This window comes from Panthera uncia, assembly GCF_023721935.1.
Source record: "Panthera uncia isolate 11264 chromosome B2 unlocalized genomic scaffold, Puncia_PCG_1.0 HiC_scaffold_24, whole genome shotgun sequence".
NCBI classification, from domain to species: domain Eukaryota; kingdom Metazoa; phylum Chordata; class Mammalia; order Carnivora; family Felidae; genus Panthera; species Panthera uncia.
The window spans coordinates 10,476,629-10,493,558 of NW_026057580.1; the positions used below are offsets into that span (position 1 = coordinate 10,476,629).

The following is a 16,930-nucleotide window of genomic DNA, read 5'->3' on the forward strand; positions in this document are numbered from 1 at the left end:
GGGGGGGGGTGGCTTTGGAAAGGGAAGACAATTGTCGTGTGTGTGTTTGTGTGTGTGTGGGGGGGGTGGTAATGAGAATTCTATGCCCAATCCTGAAAAGTTTGTAGAAGTTTCCAGCAGCCTTAGGAGGGTTCCCAGGAGTTGAGAATATTGAGAGGCTGGGGGAAGGGTCGGATAGGAAAGACTGGGGGAGAATGGTGCAGTGGGACCCAACAGGGTTTGGAGGGTCAGAGGGAAACATCAGGACAGGTGGTCCTATGAGAAGACCAGAGTGAGGAGTGTCTTGGGGGGAGACTTGGAGAAATGTGCAAGTGTGTGTGTGTGGCAAGGTAGGTTTCAAGGGAGAGGGTGTGGTAAGGGAGGCCGAGAGGGGATCCATGGGGAAGGACTGGTAGGTGGAAGGAAGTGAGAGAGTGGAAGTGGAGTTATAGCAGCGGGGCTGGAGATGGGGTGGGTCCGGAAGGGTTCCAGGGACTCGCAGAAGCCAGAAAAAGGGAGGTCGCTAGATGCGAGTTTAGCTGGGGCTCCCACAAGGATAGGTGGAGAGAGGTATCAGAAGGAGGGGGAAGCCTGGGTTAGGGCATTCACGGTTTGGGGCTTTTAGAAACAGGAGAAAAAGAGTCGCCCCAACTCTCTCCTCTCTCTGTGGGTGTGGATGAAGAGTGGTGGTCCTTTGGCCTTTGAGAATATGAAAACACAGACCGCAGACTCCACTGTTGCTGCTCTGCTCCCCTCCCCACTCCAGGGCATTCTTACCCAATCCTGGACCTCATCTCTGCACCTCCCTCTCCATCTGTGTCTCCTTGTTTTCACATTCTCCCCACCCTTCACTTTCCTGCCGCCTTTCTCTCTACTTCCCCTTCTTTGTTCGTCCTTCTTTGTGCATCCTGCCGTCCTTCTTTGTGCGTCCTGCCGCTTTCCCCCTTCTTTATGCTTGGGGCTTCTGGGGAAGCCATTCCCTCTCCCTGTGCCCAGCTGTGCCTGGGCCCGCCCCCCTTAGGTGTGGTCCCCACCTCACTCATACTTGCCTCAAGGGCTATTTTTATTCCTGGGTGAGGCTGCTCTACAGAGCCCTGGGTCCTGTGTGAGGACAGTTATCTGGAGCTACGGGCCATGTGCTGGGAGATCCCACAAGTAGTGTGTGGGGAAGAGGGAGGTGGCCCTCCGCAGCCCAGGCCTCAGCCTCACAGGTCCCTGCCCCCACTCCTTGCCAGGAAGGAAGCTGCTAAGGCCGGAGACACAGTGAGATGAATCACCCTCAGCCTAGGGGGAGGTCCCTTGGGGGATGAGGTCACCACTTGCCAATTAGAGGGCAGCCCCCCTCTGTAAAGCCCTCTACATCTTTAGGGTGAGGCTCTGCGCCCCTTGACTCCCCTACCTGGCTGCTAGAAACAGCTTGGTGGAGACATAAAGAACCAGAACCCTGGCTTCCAAACCCTGCTGCACCTTGCCAATCTGCAGACTCTACTCCGTTCAGGAATCCAGGCCTCTAACCTACCAAGTCCCTCTCTATGGATGTGAGGATTAAATAAGTGTTTGTATGTAAAGTGCTGAGAATAGCATATAGAAAACTGCATTACTGTTTAGTCTTCCCTCTCTATGGTCCAGATCCTCCAAGTTCTCCAAAACCCCATCCCTCTGCCTCATTCCCACCTGTCCTGACCCCTCTGGGGAACCAGAAGTTGCCCTTTGCAGAAAATGTTCCCAGTGATCTGCGCTAGGTTTGCTCTACCTCCAGAGTGGAGAGCCCACTTCTTGGGGGAGCTTTAACTGGTGAGACTGAATGTTATGACAAGGCAGAAAACAGCTAGATCTGGGAGTAGGAGGTTCAGAGAATGGCCTGGGGTTGGGTGGGGTGTACCAGGCCTAACTTTGGGGTGGGGGTTGCTTTTCAGGCTGGCAGTGATGGGGCCAAGATTGGGAACTGCCCCTTCTCCCAGAGACTGTTCATGGTACTCTGGCTCAAGGGAGTCACCTTCAACGTCACCACTGTTGACACCAAGAGGTGGGCCAATTTCTGTTCCTCTAAACACCCCTGGTGCACACATATGTGCACACATATATGCACACACATACACTCACCTAATCCTAGCCCTTCATCCTGCACTTTTCCCCGCCCCCCTCCACCCAGAGCTCCTTTTTCTTCCCACATCCCTCCATCTCCCCTTTCTGGTTCTCCCTGACCCCCTTTTCCTGTCCTGATGCCTGGCCTCTTCTCCAGGCGGACTGAGACAGTACAGAAGCTGTGCCCGGGAGGGCAGCTCCCATTCCTGCTGTATGGCACTGAAGTGCACACAGACACCAACAAGATTGAGGAGTTTCTGGAGGCTGTGCTGTGCCCTCCCAGGTATAAGGGCACTTGGAAAGGAGGGAGTGGGTAGCTGGGAGACTCTAGGAAAAAGAGGTGTTGAAGAAATGGAAAATGGGAATGGTGATGGGCTAGAGCAGGGGAGCTGAGGCTCCTTCCGGAAGATATCTTATCCTGTTTCTTCCATTGGCTTTCAGGTACCCCAAGTTGGCAGCTCTGAACCCTGAATCCAACACGGCTGGGCTGGACATATTTGCCAAATTTTCTGCTTACATCAAGAATTCCAACCCAGCTCTCAATGACAGTGAGTTTCAAGGGTTGGAGGCCAGGGTCCTAGGAGTAATGGAGAAGATCTAGGGATTGGGAAACATTAGGAGCACCTGGAAATTCAGCTGTCAGGGAGGTGGAGCAGATGTTGGCAAACCTTCACTGCCTCTCGCCCCAGCCACCTTACTTTTACTTCAGCCCCATATTTCTTCGTATTTATGATGGCTGTGACTTTAAGCTTCTCTCATTTGTTACCTAGTCTCTCCAGCCCCACTGAGGACATTAGTTGGGTTAGCTGCTGGTCTGTTTTCTGGCAGAATAGGCTGTGCTTAAGAACAGTAACTCTAGATCCAGACTACCTGAGTACAAACACTACTAGCTGTGTGACTTTGAGCAATTCATTTAATTTCTCTGTAAATCCATTTCCAGATCTATAAAATGAGGATAACAATACCTATTTCATGGGTTTATGTGAGAATTAGATGAGTTGTTGTGTGTAAAGTGCTTAGAATAATAACACATGGAAAACTACGTTCGTGTTAGATATTATTCTCTTGGACTGGCCTCACCATTAGTATTCATTCACCCTCCACTCCCTAGGTCCTCCCGGACTATGCTGATCTTTTGATGTTCTTACCAATTCCCCTTTCTTGCACAGATCTGGAGAAGGGGCTCCTGAAAGCCCTGAAAGTTTTAGACAATTACTTGACATCCCCCCTCCCCGAAGAAGTGGATGAGACCAGTGCTGAGGATGAGGGTATCTCTCAGAGGAAGTTTCTGGATGGCAATGAGCTCACTCTGGCTGACTGCAACCTGTTGCCAAAGCTCCACATAGTGCAGGTGGGTGGTCATTGTAGGAGTAGAAGGTGGCCACTGGATGGCTCTTTAAGAAGCTCCCACACAGGTTTCCCATGACAACCACTCCTAAGGTGGTTTCTTTCTTGGGATGGTTTCTGTGGATTGCTACCAATAGCAGATACTACCCCATTCCTTCTCGGCAGCCATTGCTGCAGACCAGGGCTTGAGAGAATTACATTCCGTGACATAGGCTGTGGGTGCAGCAGATTGGCCGAGAGTAACATATCCCAGTATTGCTATCAAGAGTGTTCTTCCTATCTCTGTCACTGCCAAATCCCCAGATAAGACAAAGCAGGCTTTTCCTAAAATCAGAGCTTTAACTCTTTTTATCGCATCAGTCTCCACTTCCTCTTGTGATGAAAGATGAAAACTGCTGGTTCCCATGTTTTTGTCTTAGCCTTAAAGCTATGGTTTAGTTTGTGAAACATGGGCCTAATGTCAGTCTGCTACAGACCTCTGTATTGAAAACTGTATACTGGACGCTGAAAGACACAAAGATGTACGATGATTGGTTCTTGCTCTCAAAGGATTTGAAATCTAGCTGGGAAGATAAAACATTCACATGAAAGTGAATTAATAATACATGATAAAAGCCAAATGAAAAATAGGGGCAAAAGTTTTTGTGGAAATTCAAGAGGAGAATTTTATGATTTGTGAATTATATCTCAATATAATCAAGGAGAGAAGTGGCACCATGGAATGGGGTGGTCTGAAAAGGAGCAGGTTATAAATGACCAGGATTTCAGTAAATGGAGAGGAAGGGTGAAGACAATAGGAGAAAGCGAGGAGTTAGAAAGCCCATTGGAGAAAATGATTCATATGGGAGATAAGAATTACAGGAAGAGAAGCCAGATAGTAGAGGTTCTTGAATGCCTGGACAGGAAGGCTAGATTTTATCATGTAAGCCTTGGGAGAAGGGAAAGACCAAGAGCCATTGTGGCTTCCCCTGAGGCTAACATGTTGGTCCCTCTCCTCTCCGCACCCCCAGGTGGTATGTAAGAAGTACAGGGGATTCTCCATCCCAGAGGTGTTCCGCGGAGTGCATCGATACTTGCGCAATGCCTATGCTCGGGAAGAGTTTGCCTCCACCTGTCCAGATGACGAGGAGATCGAGCTGGCTTATGAGCAAGTGGCCAAGGCCCTCAAATAAGCCCCTCCTGGGGCTCTGTGCCCCCCCTCTATTTTCTCCACAAAGGCACCAGGTGGTTTCCACGTGGCTACCCAATGGACACACTCCAAAATGGCCAGTGGGCAGAGAATCCTGGAGCACTTGTGTAGGGCTGACTGGGGGGCTGAGGGGAAAGATGGGGAATCTAGGTAAGATTTTTATTGTGTGGGGGTGTGGGTAGGACAATGTATTTCAGTAATAAAATACAGAATGAAAATGTAGTGTCGTTTTGCACAAAGGGGGCTGCAGTGTGGGTAACACAGAATGAAAGGTGGGTCAGTGACCTTGAGCTCAGGGCAGAAGCCAGGAATTTAAAAGAGGGGTATTTGTGGTCAGGCTTCCATTTTTCGTGCCGGTCCACCATAACGCTGTCTTGTGGTCCATGTCGCATTTGCTGCCCAGCCGACAGGGCCCTCCATATCTGGGTGGGCCTGGGCAGCACTCACGGGGCGGGGCCGAGTTCAGAGAAGGGGAGCGCAGTCCCTGTGGAGTGGGCGCGGCGTAGCAGGGCGGAATGGGCGTGGCCTCGAGGAGCCCCGCCCCGTCCCGCTTAGACAATGCCCCGGAGCCGCCAGACAGTCGCGCCCCCGCCCCACCGTAGTTCTTGAGCTCGCCTTACCCAGGGACCCCTCAAAAGCCAAGAGCTCCAGCCCCCGAGGCTTGAAGACTAGGACTCCCTTCTCCAACCAACTCTGTCCTCAGGGGGGTGGGGCCCCAGCCAAGAACACAAGAGCGCTGGAGTCTGGGTGGCCGCTAGAGGTAAGTCTAGGGGTTGGAGATGTCCCCCGGACCGTGTGCGGGCCAGAGTTTGAGGTTGCCGGGCCCGTGCTCAATACCCGACAGAGTGCAGGAGGCCGAAATTTGTGTGCGGAGCTGAGCTGGGTAGACTTTGGGGGAGATGGACGGGGAAACGGTCCTGGAGCCGGGAGTGGTGCCCGCTCCCTGGGACCACGCCCCCGGTTTCCCCGCCCCTTGGATTTCGTTTTAGACCTCTCCCAGTCCTCCGGGACTTGGTCTGGTTTCTACTGGGTCGTGCTAGGGGTAGCACGACCGACAGGGGTGGAGAGAAGATATTTAACTCCTTAGGCTCTAATTCCTCCCTCGTTGCCCCTCTCTCCCTTTCTTGTTGGGCATTCAGGACTTCCATCTCCCAGGCCCTGACTATCTCCCCAGCTGTCTCCTCCTGTCCCATAACCCCTTTGGGTCCCTTGCCTCACTTCGGGTCCCTATGGCAGCGAGCAGCTGAGGGTTAAGGGGGCGGGGCCGTTGCATTTTTGGGGAGTGAGCGCATCCTAGCGGCTGCCAAGAGGGGCGCCTAGCAGGGACCTCGCGAAGCCCCCGAACAGGGGCAACAGGTGTTTTAGAGATTAGGGGTCCCGGTCTTGTTCCTCGGACTCCCTCCAAAGAAGCAGACCCCGAAGGGTGCGGGGTGGAATGGAGTTGGCGGGAGGGGAACTTCTGGAGGGGGTGGGGCGAAGTGGGAGGGGCGCCCGGAGATGGCAGAAGGAAGACCCGGGCGCTCTTAACCACCCCCTACGCCCTTCTGTGCATGTCTCTTTCTTTGCCCTCCTCCCTTTCTGTCTCTTCTCCCAGACAGGTGAAGTAAAAAGAGAAAACTAAGAAATCAGCGCGGCCGGAGGGGGAGACTGTGTGGATGGGATGGGGACGCCGGGGGAGGGGCTGGGCCGCTGCTCCCATGCCCTGATCCGGGGGGTCCCAGAGAGCCTGGCTTCGGGGGAGGGTGCGGGAGCTGGCCTCCCGGCTCTGGACCTGGCTAAAGCCCAGAGGGAGCACGGGGTACTGGGGGGTAAACTGAGGCAGCGATTGGGGCTGCAGCTGCTAGAACTGCCTCCTGAAGAGTCGCTGCCGCTGGGACCGCTGCTCGGTGACACCGCCGTGATCCAAGGGGACACGGCCCTAATCACGCGGCCCTGGAGCCCCGCCCGCAGGCCGGAGGTGAGCGCCAGGGTGCGGGTGGGTAAGAGGAGAGGGGTAGCTGGCCGTATGGGGTTTTAAGAATTGCAGGTGGGAATGTCTCTGCCCCGCGCCCTCTTTTCCTGCCCTAAGGTCGATGGAGTCCGCAAAGCCCTTCAGGACCTTGGGCTCCGGATTGTGGAGATGGGAGATGAGAACGCGACGCTGGATGGCACTGATGTTCTCTTTACCGGTGAGGCTGAGGTGGCTGCATTCCTGGGCTTTGCACTGGGAAGCAGAGTTGAGACTGGGCCACGTCGGGCCTTGTTTCCAACTCACTCTCTCTCTTAAACCCCCGCGGCCTCCCTGGGCTCAGGCCGGGAGTTTTTCGTAGGTCTCTCCAAGTGGACCAATCACCGAGGAGCTGAGATCGTGGCTGACACGTTTCGGGTGAGGAGCAGGACCAGCTTCGTGCTGGGGGAGCCAGGAGCTGATGGGGTAGGAAGGGCGTGGGGTGGGACGCGGCGTAGGGAGGAGCCAAAAGCAGCTTGTGTTTTAGGGAATCCTCTCACTCCTCCCACTTCCCCTGAATTCTTTCCCTTGTTGCCCCTAGGACTTCGCTGTCTCCACAGTGCCAGTCTCGAGCCCCTCCCACCTGCGCGGCCTCTGCGGCATGGGGGGACCCCGCACTGTGGTAGCGGGTAGCAGCGAAGCCGCCCAAAAGGCTGTCAGGGTGAGAGGCGGGGCAGGGGTGGGGCAGGTTGGGGTTCGGCCACAAAAGTGGGTGTGGCTCCCGGCCCTAGAGGCTGAAAGCAGGGAGGTTCAGAGAATTAACTCCAAACCCTGCCCTCATGGGGCGGACTATCTAGTGTGAAAACCTGTGAGAAAGCAAGTTGTTATACTAGCAGGACAAGGACAGGGAACACAGCAGATTCACATCATCTTCCCGAGTTTCAAGTAACTCCCAAAAGATGGCAACTAAGCTATGACTTGAAGGATGTATGAAATTGACTGGGAGGGGCTGGAGAGGGGGAGAAGAGGGTTGGAGGTAGAAGGAAGTGCATGTGAGTATGAGGTGGAACAGAGGTAACTAAATCACTTAGAACACTGCCTGACACATACTAAGGGCTAAGTGCTTGCTAGCATTATTGTACAGCAAATGTAACTGTGTCCTCAGCCCTCTGAGCTTCAGCACTTCCTCTTTCCTCTCCCTCAGGCGATGGCAGTGTTGACGGACCACCCCTATGCGTCCCTGACGCTCCCAGATGACGCAGCTGCTGACTGTCTCTTTCTGCGTCCTGGGTTGCCTGGTGTGCCCCCTTTTCTCCTGCACCGTGGAGGCGGGGACCTGCCTAATAGCCAGGAGGTGAGGGAAGGCAGCAGCTCCACCACTGCCACCAACCAGAGAAAGGGGTCTCAGGCCTTCTTAGTGGGAGGAAGAAGGGGTACCGTCTCTGGAAGCATGGGTGGTGCCACCCTGAGCTGGCTAGAAGAAGGGCCTGGCTGTGGCCTCAGGATCTTACTCCCCTCTCCTCACTTTATATCCTCCCTGCAGGCACTGCAGAAGCTCTCTGATGTCACGCTGGTACCTGTGTCCTGCTCAGAACTGGAGAAGGCAGGCGCTGGGCTCAGCTCCCTCTGCCTGGTGCTCAGCACACGCCCCCACAGCTGAGGGCCTGGCCTTGGGGTCCTGGCTGGCCAGGGGTAGGGCAGCATTGGGATTAGAAGGGGAAGGAGGCTTAGATAGAGGACAGTGAATAGGTAGTAGTGGGGAGAGGGCCCCAAGATGGGGGGGGGAGGGCTTAGTGTGGGAAAAAGGATAGAGTCCACTGGGTGAGTCATCTTCCTCAGAGCTAATAAACAGAACCAACCTTTTAGACTGGGTTGTGGCTTGTGTCTTATTGGGGCAGAGGGGTAGGGGCAGGGCTGAAACCTGGGGTTAGTGCTGGGAAGGAGGCCTCCTTCATTCATCAAACCCTCATTAGGCACTTACTGACTCATTGCCCAGCCCTATCATAGGTGTTTGGGCACAAGATGGACAGGATAGAATTTCTATTGTGGGCAGCACATATGAGGGAGAGAAGAAAGAGTATGGGTGGATCACTCAATTTATCCAAATGTCAGATGATTCAGAAACTGGTAGATTACCAACTCACTCCTAGATGATAGAGAGGAAGAAGTGACACTTCCAGGGACATTCATTTTCATTCACTCATTTACTGAGGCTTAGCAGTAAAATTAAAAAGGGTCAGTCTCCTGATATCAGGGAACTCACAGTATATGAAATTGAAATACAGGTTGTGATGGAACAATTCACAGGATGTTGTTGCTATGAGATAAATAAGGAGACTGCCTAAGGCATCAAGATGTACACAGAGGTAGGCAAAGAGGGTCAGGAATGGCTTCCCAGGAAAGGCTACATTTCAACTGAGGATAAAGAAGAATTAGCCAGGAAGGTGGTGGGGAGGAGGAGGAAGAGTGATCCAGGAAGAAGGACTTGAATTGTGCAAAGGCATATTTGGAGGCTGGGGAGAATCTCTCCAAGGCTGGCACGTTGTGTGCATGTGGAGTGACAGGGACAAGCCTGGAGAGTAGGCAGAGTGCTGCAGCACCTTGTACCCAAAGCCAAGGCCCATGGCTCCAGAGCTGAAGGTTATGGAAAGAAATACTGCAATTCTGGAATATAGGCCATGAGGAGTAGGTTACCATTTGGGGAGGACCCCTCTGGCTTGAGGGAGGAAGACAAGGACAAGAGGATGAGGTGGGGCTATGGGTGACCAGGGAAGAAATGAGAGTACATTCGGGTGGTAGCCCTGGGCGTGAAGAAGGGTAGGATTTCACAGTGACATTAAAATAGGACTTGGTTCATTGTGTGGGAGTGAGCGGAAGAAGGTCTGCATGACTCCCAGTTTCTGGCTTAGGCAACTGGGTTGATCAATAGAGAATGCAGACAAGTATTAAGTGACAATGAGTTGGGTTTTGGGTATGCTGTGTGCAAAATGCCTACGGCCAACCAGACAGAGATGTCTCAGGGATAGTTGGGAGATCCCATTCCCGGAAATGTGAGCTGGAGAGAGTTCTGAGTTGTTTGCAGAGGTGAGGGCTGAGAACTGGCTGCGAATGGCAGATTCCCAAAGAGGGAAGTCCGATAAAGAAAGGACAAACCTAGAATGGTGGGGAATACCATGGGGGTAGGGAGCAAGGAAAAAGAGTCCAAAAGGAAGACACCAGCATTAAAGAAAAACAGAGCTTAAAGAAGGGAGTGATCAAAGACCAAGCCAGATGAATGCTAAAAAATCTACTGGGTGTGGCCATCAGGACCTCACTGGCAACCTCATGGAGAGCAGATGAGCAGTGGGGGTGGAGTAAAGGAGAAGAAAATATGGGTGTAGGCCCCTGGTTCAAAGAGCTGGACTGTGGGGGGAAGGGAAGAGTAGGACAACTATCTAGGAGTTGTTGATGTCTTAAGATAGGGAGACAGGGCTTGATCAGGTTTAGAGAGAGCACCAATGGTGAAGTTATGAGATGGGGTAGCTGAAGGAGCAAGATCAGTGGCAGAGATAGCCTGGAACCCAGGGCTCCTGACTCTCAGGCTAGTGCTCGATTCTATCCCATGGTGGATTCCTTTTCCAAGTGAGTAGCCAAGGAGGGGCCAAAAGTTGTGGAGAGCTGAGAACCCCCAGCTTGCGAGGTTCGAGGTTTGGAATAAGGACTTCCCTTCAAACTACAACCGCATAGATGGTGGAGGCATCAGCAGGGACCACTGGGGTTAACCGGAGGGGCCTTCTGAGGGCCAGATGATCCAGGTCTGCATAGAGCAGGCTCTGAAAGGTGGGCAGGAAAGCAGAAGGGTCTCAGAGATCTGACTCCCTGGGGGATACAGGCTTTTCTTCGGGGATTCTGGCCAGTCCTCTTCCAATCCCCAGGCCCTTACCGGCTCCTGGTCCAGGTCCCCTGTGATCTTAGGCTCCTCCTCCTTTGCTGGCCTCTGGGTCTCGACTTTCACCAGTGGATCTATATGGGGGGGACAGAGCTGAAGAATTGAGAGAAAGTGACCAACTTGTCTGCTCCCAGGAAGGGCTCAGACTCAGGAATTGAGAGATGGGAAGTGCAGGAGCAGTAGAAGGAAAATGAGGTGGAATTAGTCTCACCAAATCTGGGGAGTGGTTGAGGCGGGTGCGGGGGTGATCGCCTGTAACGGATGTGTAGGAGTCTTTGAGTGCCATCAGTTTTGTCTCGTTCTCCTCGGGACCAACAGCAACCCAGCAACTCGGAAGGGTCAGACCCACAAACAATTTGGGCTCCACTCCCACCGATAATTCTGCCCATGCTCTGATCCTGCTCCAGCTCTATCTTCACCTTCCAAGCCAGGGCTCCACCCACCAGTCTGTGGCCTCGGCCCAAGTTGTGACCTCCCCCATTTTTCTCTAAACCACATGCCCCAGCTCTAGATCTAGCTAAAGTCTGCGAAGGTTCTAGTCCTGCCCTTCCCGCCTCAAGCCTCACCCATTGTGCTCACCTGCGCCACCACCAGACCACGCCCAACGCCCCAAGTCCCAGCACTAGTCCAGCGCCCAGCAGTGGGATCAGGAGCTGGGGATACATGGACCCTGGGGAAACGGAGGAGGGGATGGCGGTGTATGCCGAGGTCAGGGGTGCGAGAACAGAGAACTAGCTCTCCAGGTCAAGAACGTCCAGCCAAGGCCTCTCTCCCTCCCCAGGGTCTGTGTTCAAGTTAAGCCCCCGTGCGCAAAGACCTGGACCTACCGTGGGCAGGCCCCGGAGCCCTGCAGTCAGCCCCGTCCCCTAGCACATGCAGCACAGTACGGCTCTCCTCCTCGCGGCGGCCCCTGCAGAAAAAGGTGCCTGAGTCCCCCGCGCTCAGGAGCAGCTCCAGCCGCCGGATACTAGGGTCCAGGGCACGTAGGCGACCAGCAAAGGGCTGGACGGGAGACACAGTGGGGGTCCCGCTGGATGAGGCCCACAGGATTGGGCGGCGTCCTTTGGACAGGCCCCTGCAGGCCGGGAAGCTAGGCGCCCAGGCCCAGCGGATGGGATGCGAGACCCCTACGCAGGAGAAATTCACCCGGTCTCCAGGGCGGCCGTCCAGTGAAGCTGGGTTTGGAGGGGACAGTGGTTAGGGCAAGTCCACAGTTAGAGACGAATCCCACTCCCGTCTCCTCTCTCTCCCCTCTCCTCTGCTCTCCTGCGCTCCTCATCTTTCCACACACACCACCCTCCCCTCCCCCACCCCCGCGCCGTCCCCTGCCTCGGTCTTTCCTTGCACCTATCCCAACTTTCCTGGGGCATGGCTTACCCCCGGGGTCTCCCTGGGCCCTCGCCAACAGCACAGGCAGCAGTTGCAGAACCAGGGCCATGACTGGGATGTGGTGGGGAGAGGAGGGAGTGGATCAGCAGAGGAGACCAGAGGGAAACCAAGGGGTTGGCGGGGGGGGGGGGGGGGGGGGGTTCGCGGGTCTGGGCGCTCCGATAAAAGGAGGGCGGGGCTACCAGCTGGGATCCCTCTGGGAGCCCTTCACAGCTCTCAAACAATACTCGGTTAAAAGTGGTGTTCGGGCTGGTTACAGAACACTTTCGCAAAACTTTAACTCCTGCAGTTAGCAGCGGCCCAGAGCGTCCGGGCTGGCTGGCTGAGTTCAAATCCTGACTTCACGTGCAGGCAAGTCGCTTAACTTCTCTGGGCCTGTTCGCTCATCTGTAAAACAGGGATAAAAGCACCTACCTCATAGAGGATTGAGAAAGAAAAAGAGTAATACATGTAAAACACCTAGCACAATGGCTGACACATAGGAGCACTAAGTGCTCACTATTACTATTATTATTATTATTATTATTATTTCTATTCTTATTTTAGCTTCTACTTCACCTCTGTGCCCACGCTGTCCCTCCCAGCCAGTGGTGCCCCACCCAGACTGGCAGGTTTTGATTTGAGAGACACTTTGGAGCAGGTGCACATGCCCCACACCCTGGACTTCATTGGCCCTCACTGAACTAGAACAACCCAGGCCAGACCAAGCCCTAGTTTAGCCAGGGCAAGTTCTGAGAACCTTCTAAGGGCCTGAGGCAGCACCTCCCTAGCAGGCAGCCCCAGCCTATGCCTCTGTTCTTGTGACATCATGGAAGCCCCTGGTGACATCGCAAACCCTTCATCCTTTGTCCTGTGGCTAAACAGGGATTGGGAAGATCAAGTCAGGGCTGAATCAAGATTAAGTTGGCCTCTTCCATCCTTAATTTCTTTTTTCTTTTTTCTTTTAGAGAGAGAGCACACAAGCAGGGGAGAGGGGCAGAGGGAGAGAGAATTTTAGGCAGGCTCCATGCTCAGCAGTGGAGCCCAATGCGGGGCTCAGTCCCACAGACCCTGAGATCATGACCTGAAATCAAGAGTCAGATGCTCACCTGACTGAGCCACCCAGGAGCCTCTCCATCCTCAGTTTCTGCTCACCTGCCCCTATCAGTTCCCCCCAGGGACCCAAATTTGGCAGTTAATGTAGCCCACATCCCACTGTCCATTTCCCAGGAAGCAGCAGGCACCGCCACCACAGCCACTGTACTATCACAGGGGCCTTTGGTGATGCCTCTTCAGAGGACTGGGCAGGCAGGGCTGTCAGCTGGGAACCAGGAGGGGTGTCTTGACCTGAAATCAAGAACCAAAATGGAGTTGGCCACTAGTTCACCTATCCTCCACTACCTCTCTCTCCCATCCCCACTCCTTCACCCAGTTCTGCTTAGTACCTCCCCATCCCTGGTCAGCTGTGTGTAAATAGAGAAGGAGGGGCCACCAGAGGCAGGGAAGGGAGGGGACCATTGGGATTATAAATTCCAAAAAGGCCACTCAACTCCCAGAGCCGGATCCCTGAAAATCTACTGTCAGCTGCGGTACTTGCTACCATTCTCAGGATCCTCATCATGAAAGGTCTTCTGCTGCTCACCCTGTCTGCTCTGCTCTGCTGGGTCTCAGGTGAGCATCTAGGGGCCCCAAGGACTTCTACAGCTTGCCCCACCCACCGCCCTCCATTGCCCACTGCTCAGGATCCCAAGTGCCCCAACTGGTGGCTCAGTTCTCCTGTGCCTCCAGAACCAGGCTTCCCTGTCACAGGGTCTTTGCTCCATTTCTCAAGGATTCCTGGCTCCTTCACACTTCTCCCCACCTCCAAGACCTGCCAGGGCTCCAGGTCCCCTCTCCCCTACTCCACTACCAAACTCTCTGGGACCCAGCTTACTGCTTTCTCCTCTTACCATCTGCACTCAGCAGAGTCCTCCCAGAAACCTAGGCATCCAGTCTGGGACTTCTTGTGCATCCTACCCTCCCCATCTACTCCATCAGATTTTGTTCTCAGTCATTCTGAGAGGCAGTGGCCTTTTCTAGTGCACCCTTGGGCTTCCCTGGGGAGCATACCCCCAGGGATACAAGCCTTCTGGAGGGTCCCAGGGATTTCTTAGAATCTCCTGGGAAACTGGGGAGATATCCCAGCCTCCCAGGGAGGGAATGCCAAGGCTGCTCATGCCCAGGGTGAAATGGATTTGTTGCACAGAGGTGCAGTCACCGGACCCCTCTACTCTTGGACTGAACCCCTCCTTCGCCACACTTGGCTCACCCAAACCTGCAATTAGCTGAGGTGGGAACTTGGAGGGTGGCACTTTCTGCTTCCATTCTCTCCCTTTTGGTAAGGTGCTCAGGTGGAATCTGATGATCTGGTTCCCAGATATTTTTCTTTTCTTCCTCAAAGCCGCCAGGATGACAGGATCCCACACTTACGGCAGTCCCAGGTGGTGAGAGTAAATTGCTAAAGCTGACCACAGGGGCACCTGGCTGGCTCAGTCAGTTAAGCGTCCAACTCTTGGTTTGGCTCAGGTCATGATCTCACCGTGAGTTCGAGCCCCGCATTTGGCTCTACACTGACAGCGCAGCCTCTCTCAAAAATAAATGAGCTTAAAAAAAATAAAAATAAAAATAAAAATAAAAGCTGGCCGTAGGTGGCTTTCTTGCCAGCCTCAAGTTACAAGCCATTTATGCAAGTGCTGCAACCATCATTCTTATTTGTAATATTTCTTCCAATTTTAAGTCTCCATCTGTGACGTCTTCTGAATTCCTTTATCTTTTCCCCCACCTCCTCCATTCCTTGCCCACGGTATTCTCACATTCCATCTATCCCCAGCCCTGTGTTTTTGTTGGTAGCTCTACCCCTCTTGACTCATCCCCCATGGGGTGGGGTGAAGGACAGTGTTTAGTGTGTGGGCATTCACAGAGCAGTGCTCCACCCTCCCCCACCTCCACTGTTGCTGCTTTACTCACCTCCTCTGTCACTACCAAACCAAACAGGTTAGAACACCTACTTGATTGGCTCTTCTCCACCCTACCCCACAGCTCTGCTGGTCCCCAGGTGAGTCAGACACCCCATCACCTCAGCCTGACTTGTGTCTTCCCAGCTGACATTCGCTGTCACTCCTGCTACAAGGTCCCTGTGCTGGGCTGTGTGGACCGGCAGTCCTGCCGCCTAGAACCAGGACAGCAGTGCCTGACAACAAATGTGTACCTCGGTAACATCCCCCTCTTTAGGCGGGAGAGGGGACCGGTGGGAGACTCTATTGGTGAGGGCTGAGGCCCAACTGTAGCTCAGACTGAGGTGGAACAGACAATCACAGGAATGATGATATTTGGCCAAGGGTTCTTAGATACCAGGCACCATTCTCTGACTTTACATGGATTGTTTGAGTTCATGTTCAAGAATCCTATGATGTGGGTGCTCTCCTTACACTGAGGAGACAGCCTCAGAAAGAGACACTGACAAGTCCAAGGCCTCACAGCCAACAAGTGATAGGACCAAGACTGGGGTGAGGGGGCGGGGGAAGGAAGTGAAGGAGGACAGTCAGACTTACTGAGAAGAGATAAAGAGGGGAGGGCCAGGGGCAGAGTAGGGAAGGAAGGAAGGGAAGGAAGCCTGGGTGGGGAGGGGAGGTGGACACAGGCATGCCAGGTGCCCATCCTAGCTGACCCCACTGTCCACTCCTACCCTCAGGTAAGATGTGGGTTTTCTCCAACCTTCGATGTGGCACACCCGAAGAGCCTTGTCGGGAGACCTTCAACCAAACCAACCACAAGCTGGGTCTGACCTATAACACTACCTGCTGCAGCAAGGACAACTGTAACAGCCCAGCCCCTCGGCCCACCCCGGCCCTGGCCCTTATCCTCCTGACTTCTTTGGCTGGCCTTGGCCTCTGGCTGCTGCACTGAGACTCACTCCATAGCTGCCCCTCCTCCCACTTGCCTTAACTTGAGCTGAGCCCTGTGTCCCCTGGCTCCCTACAATGGCCTCTCCTTAGCTCCCTTTGCTCAGAAAAACATTTCTCCAGACTCTTCACATTTCTTTAATTAGACAATGGTCTCTCTACCCATCCTGCCACTTTACATCCTCCACTCTGCTTCTCCTGAGTCCCTGCCCATATCCTTCTAGACCATTCCAAATCTTCCCCAATAGAACTCCTCACTCTATTTTTCCTCCTGCACTCTACCGTGCCCTACTCCGGGAGCGATGGGGACCTGGGCCTGAAATTGTCTTCTGTCCTGTCCCCAGTGAAGGCTCCTAGGAAGGACCTGATGACCTCGCTGTCTGGGGTTGATTCCCCAAACCCTGGCCCCCATACATACCCCATTCCCATGATCACCTCTTTCCATTTTGAGTAATAAATGTCTATGTCTGATAAATTGTGTGTTTATTGTCAACAGACCTCTTGTCAGAGGCCCCCTCTCGGGAAATGATGTTTTCAGCTCCCTCCCTCCCCCAAGAATCCTTCAGGGGTTTCCCTGAGAGGCTGGGCTGGGGCAAATGGAGAAATGGGTTTTTCAGGCCTCTATCCTTCCTTCCTGTGCCTGAAGTTGGCACACAGGTCTCAGTGTTTGGAGCGACGATTCTTATCCCAAATTTAGGCCACACCTCTGGTGTACTGCCAAGAAGGAGGTGCAGCCTGGCTTCAGGCCTCACCAAAAAGGGTAGGAGAGTTGCATGGGGATGGAATCCAGGACCCTCTTAACAGGCCTCAGTCCCTCAGGTTAGAGTCAAGGGCCTCACTTGGCCAGGCTACTAAGCAGGGCACCAAGCAACCCTCCTAGCATGGTGCTTACGTTTCCTTTCTCAATCCTATAGAGTCATGTTGGGAACCAAGTGGCAAATGGGAGAAAGGGGAACAAACCCAAACAGTTTCTTTGATTTCTGATGACCCCCACTTAGCCCAGAGACCACTCCCCTCATGCCCTCATGGTCCTCACTGCCGGGGAAGACTCTCCCTAGCAATAGGACCAGAAGTCACTTAGAGCAGATTCTCCATTGTCCCTTGGGGTTTCATTGGTTAAGGAGTACACCATTATAACTAAGTCCACTGATGCTTGATAACCCCTA

The 16,930-nt window shown here is 53.8% G+C and overlaps 4 protein-coding genes across 9 annotated transcripts; 3 read left to right on the top strand and 1 right to left on the bottom strand.

Annotated features, from left to right (window-relative positions):
* Window positions 1-1,867: 1,867 nt before the first annotated feature.
* On the top strand, window positions 1,868-4,662 carry CLIC1 (chloride intracellular channel 1). Its single transcript, XM_049653577.1, has 5 exons — window positions 1,868-2,005; window positions 2,222-2,347; window positions 2,506-2,612; window positions 3,234-3,415; window positions 4,422-4,662. Exons 1-5 carry the CDS (start codon window positions 1,950-1,952, stop codon window positions 4,581-4,583), a joined length of 633 nt encoding a protein of 210 aa, XP_049509534.1. The 5' UTR covers window positions 1,868-1,949; the 3' UTR covers window positions 4,584-4,662.
* A 147-nt stretch (window positions 4,663-4,809) lies between these two features.
* DDAH2 (dimethylarginine dimethylaminohydrolase 2) lies at window positions 4,810-8,392 on the top strand. Its single transcript, XM_049653572.1, has 7 exons — window positions 4,810-5,360; window positions 6,195-6,557; window positions 6,669-6,768; window positions 6,892-6,965; window positions 7,129-7,248; window positions 7,732-7,881; window positions 8,071-8,392. Exons 2-7 carry the CDS (start codon window positions 6,261-6,263, stop codon window positions 8,185-8,187), a joined length of 858 nt encoding a protein of 285 aa, XP_049509529.1. The 5' UTR covers window positions 4,810-5,360; window positions 6,195-6,260; the 3' UTR covers window positions 8,188-8,392.
* On the bottom strand, window positions 6,926-11,949 carry MPIG6B (megakaryocyte and platelet inhibitory receptor G6b). Of its 6 annotated transcripts, none has more exons than XR_007462696.1 (6): window positions 11,833-11,949; window positions 11,283-11,630; window positions 11,035-11,125; window positions 10,667-10,784; window positions 10,450-10,529; window positions 6,926-7,005 (listed from the first exon to the last, which is right to left on the bottom strand). XR_007462696.1 is itself a non-coding variant. In XM_049653576.1 (6 exons), exons 1-5 carry the CDS (start codon window positions 11,891-11,893, stop codon window positions 10,478-10,480), a joined length of 612 nt encoding a protein of 203 aa, XP_049509533.1. In that variant the 5' UTR covers window positions 11,894-11,943; the 3' UTR covers window positions 6,926-7,005; window positions 10,450-10,477. The 6 variants fall into 6 exon arrangements, 4 of the variants coding, with proteins under 4 accessions (XP_049509533.1, XP_049509530.1, XP_049509531.1 ...); XM_049653576.1 differs by having other exon boundaries at window positions 10,450-10,548; window positions 10,667-10,707; window positions 11,833-11,943; XM_049653573.1 differs by lacking the exon at window positions 6,926-7,005 and adding an exon at window positions 8,328-10,339 and having other exon boundaries at window positions 10,450-10,548; window positions 11,833-11,944.
* Window positions 11,950-12,663: 714 nt separating this feature from the next.
* On the top strand, window positions 12,664-16,239 carry LY6G6C (lymphocyte antigen 6 family member G6C). Its single transcript, XM_049653578.1, has 3 exons — window positions 12,664-13,494; window positions 14,964-15,074; window positions 15,554-16,239. The coding sequence occupies exons 1-3, from the start codon at window positions 13,443-13,445 to the stop codon at window positions 15,766-15,768; spliced, it is 378 nt and encodes a 125-aa protein (XP_049509535.1). The 5' UTR covers window positions 12,664-13,442; the 3' UTR covers window positions 15,769-16,239.
* Window positions 16,240-16,930: the final 691 nt, after the last annotated feature.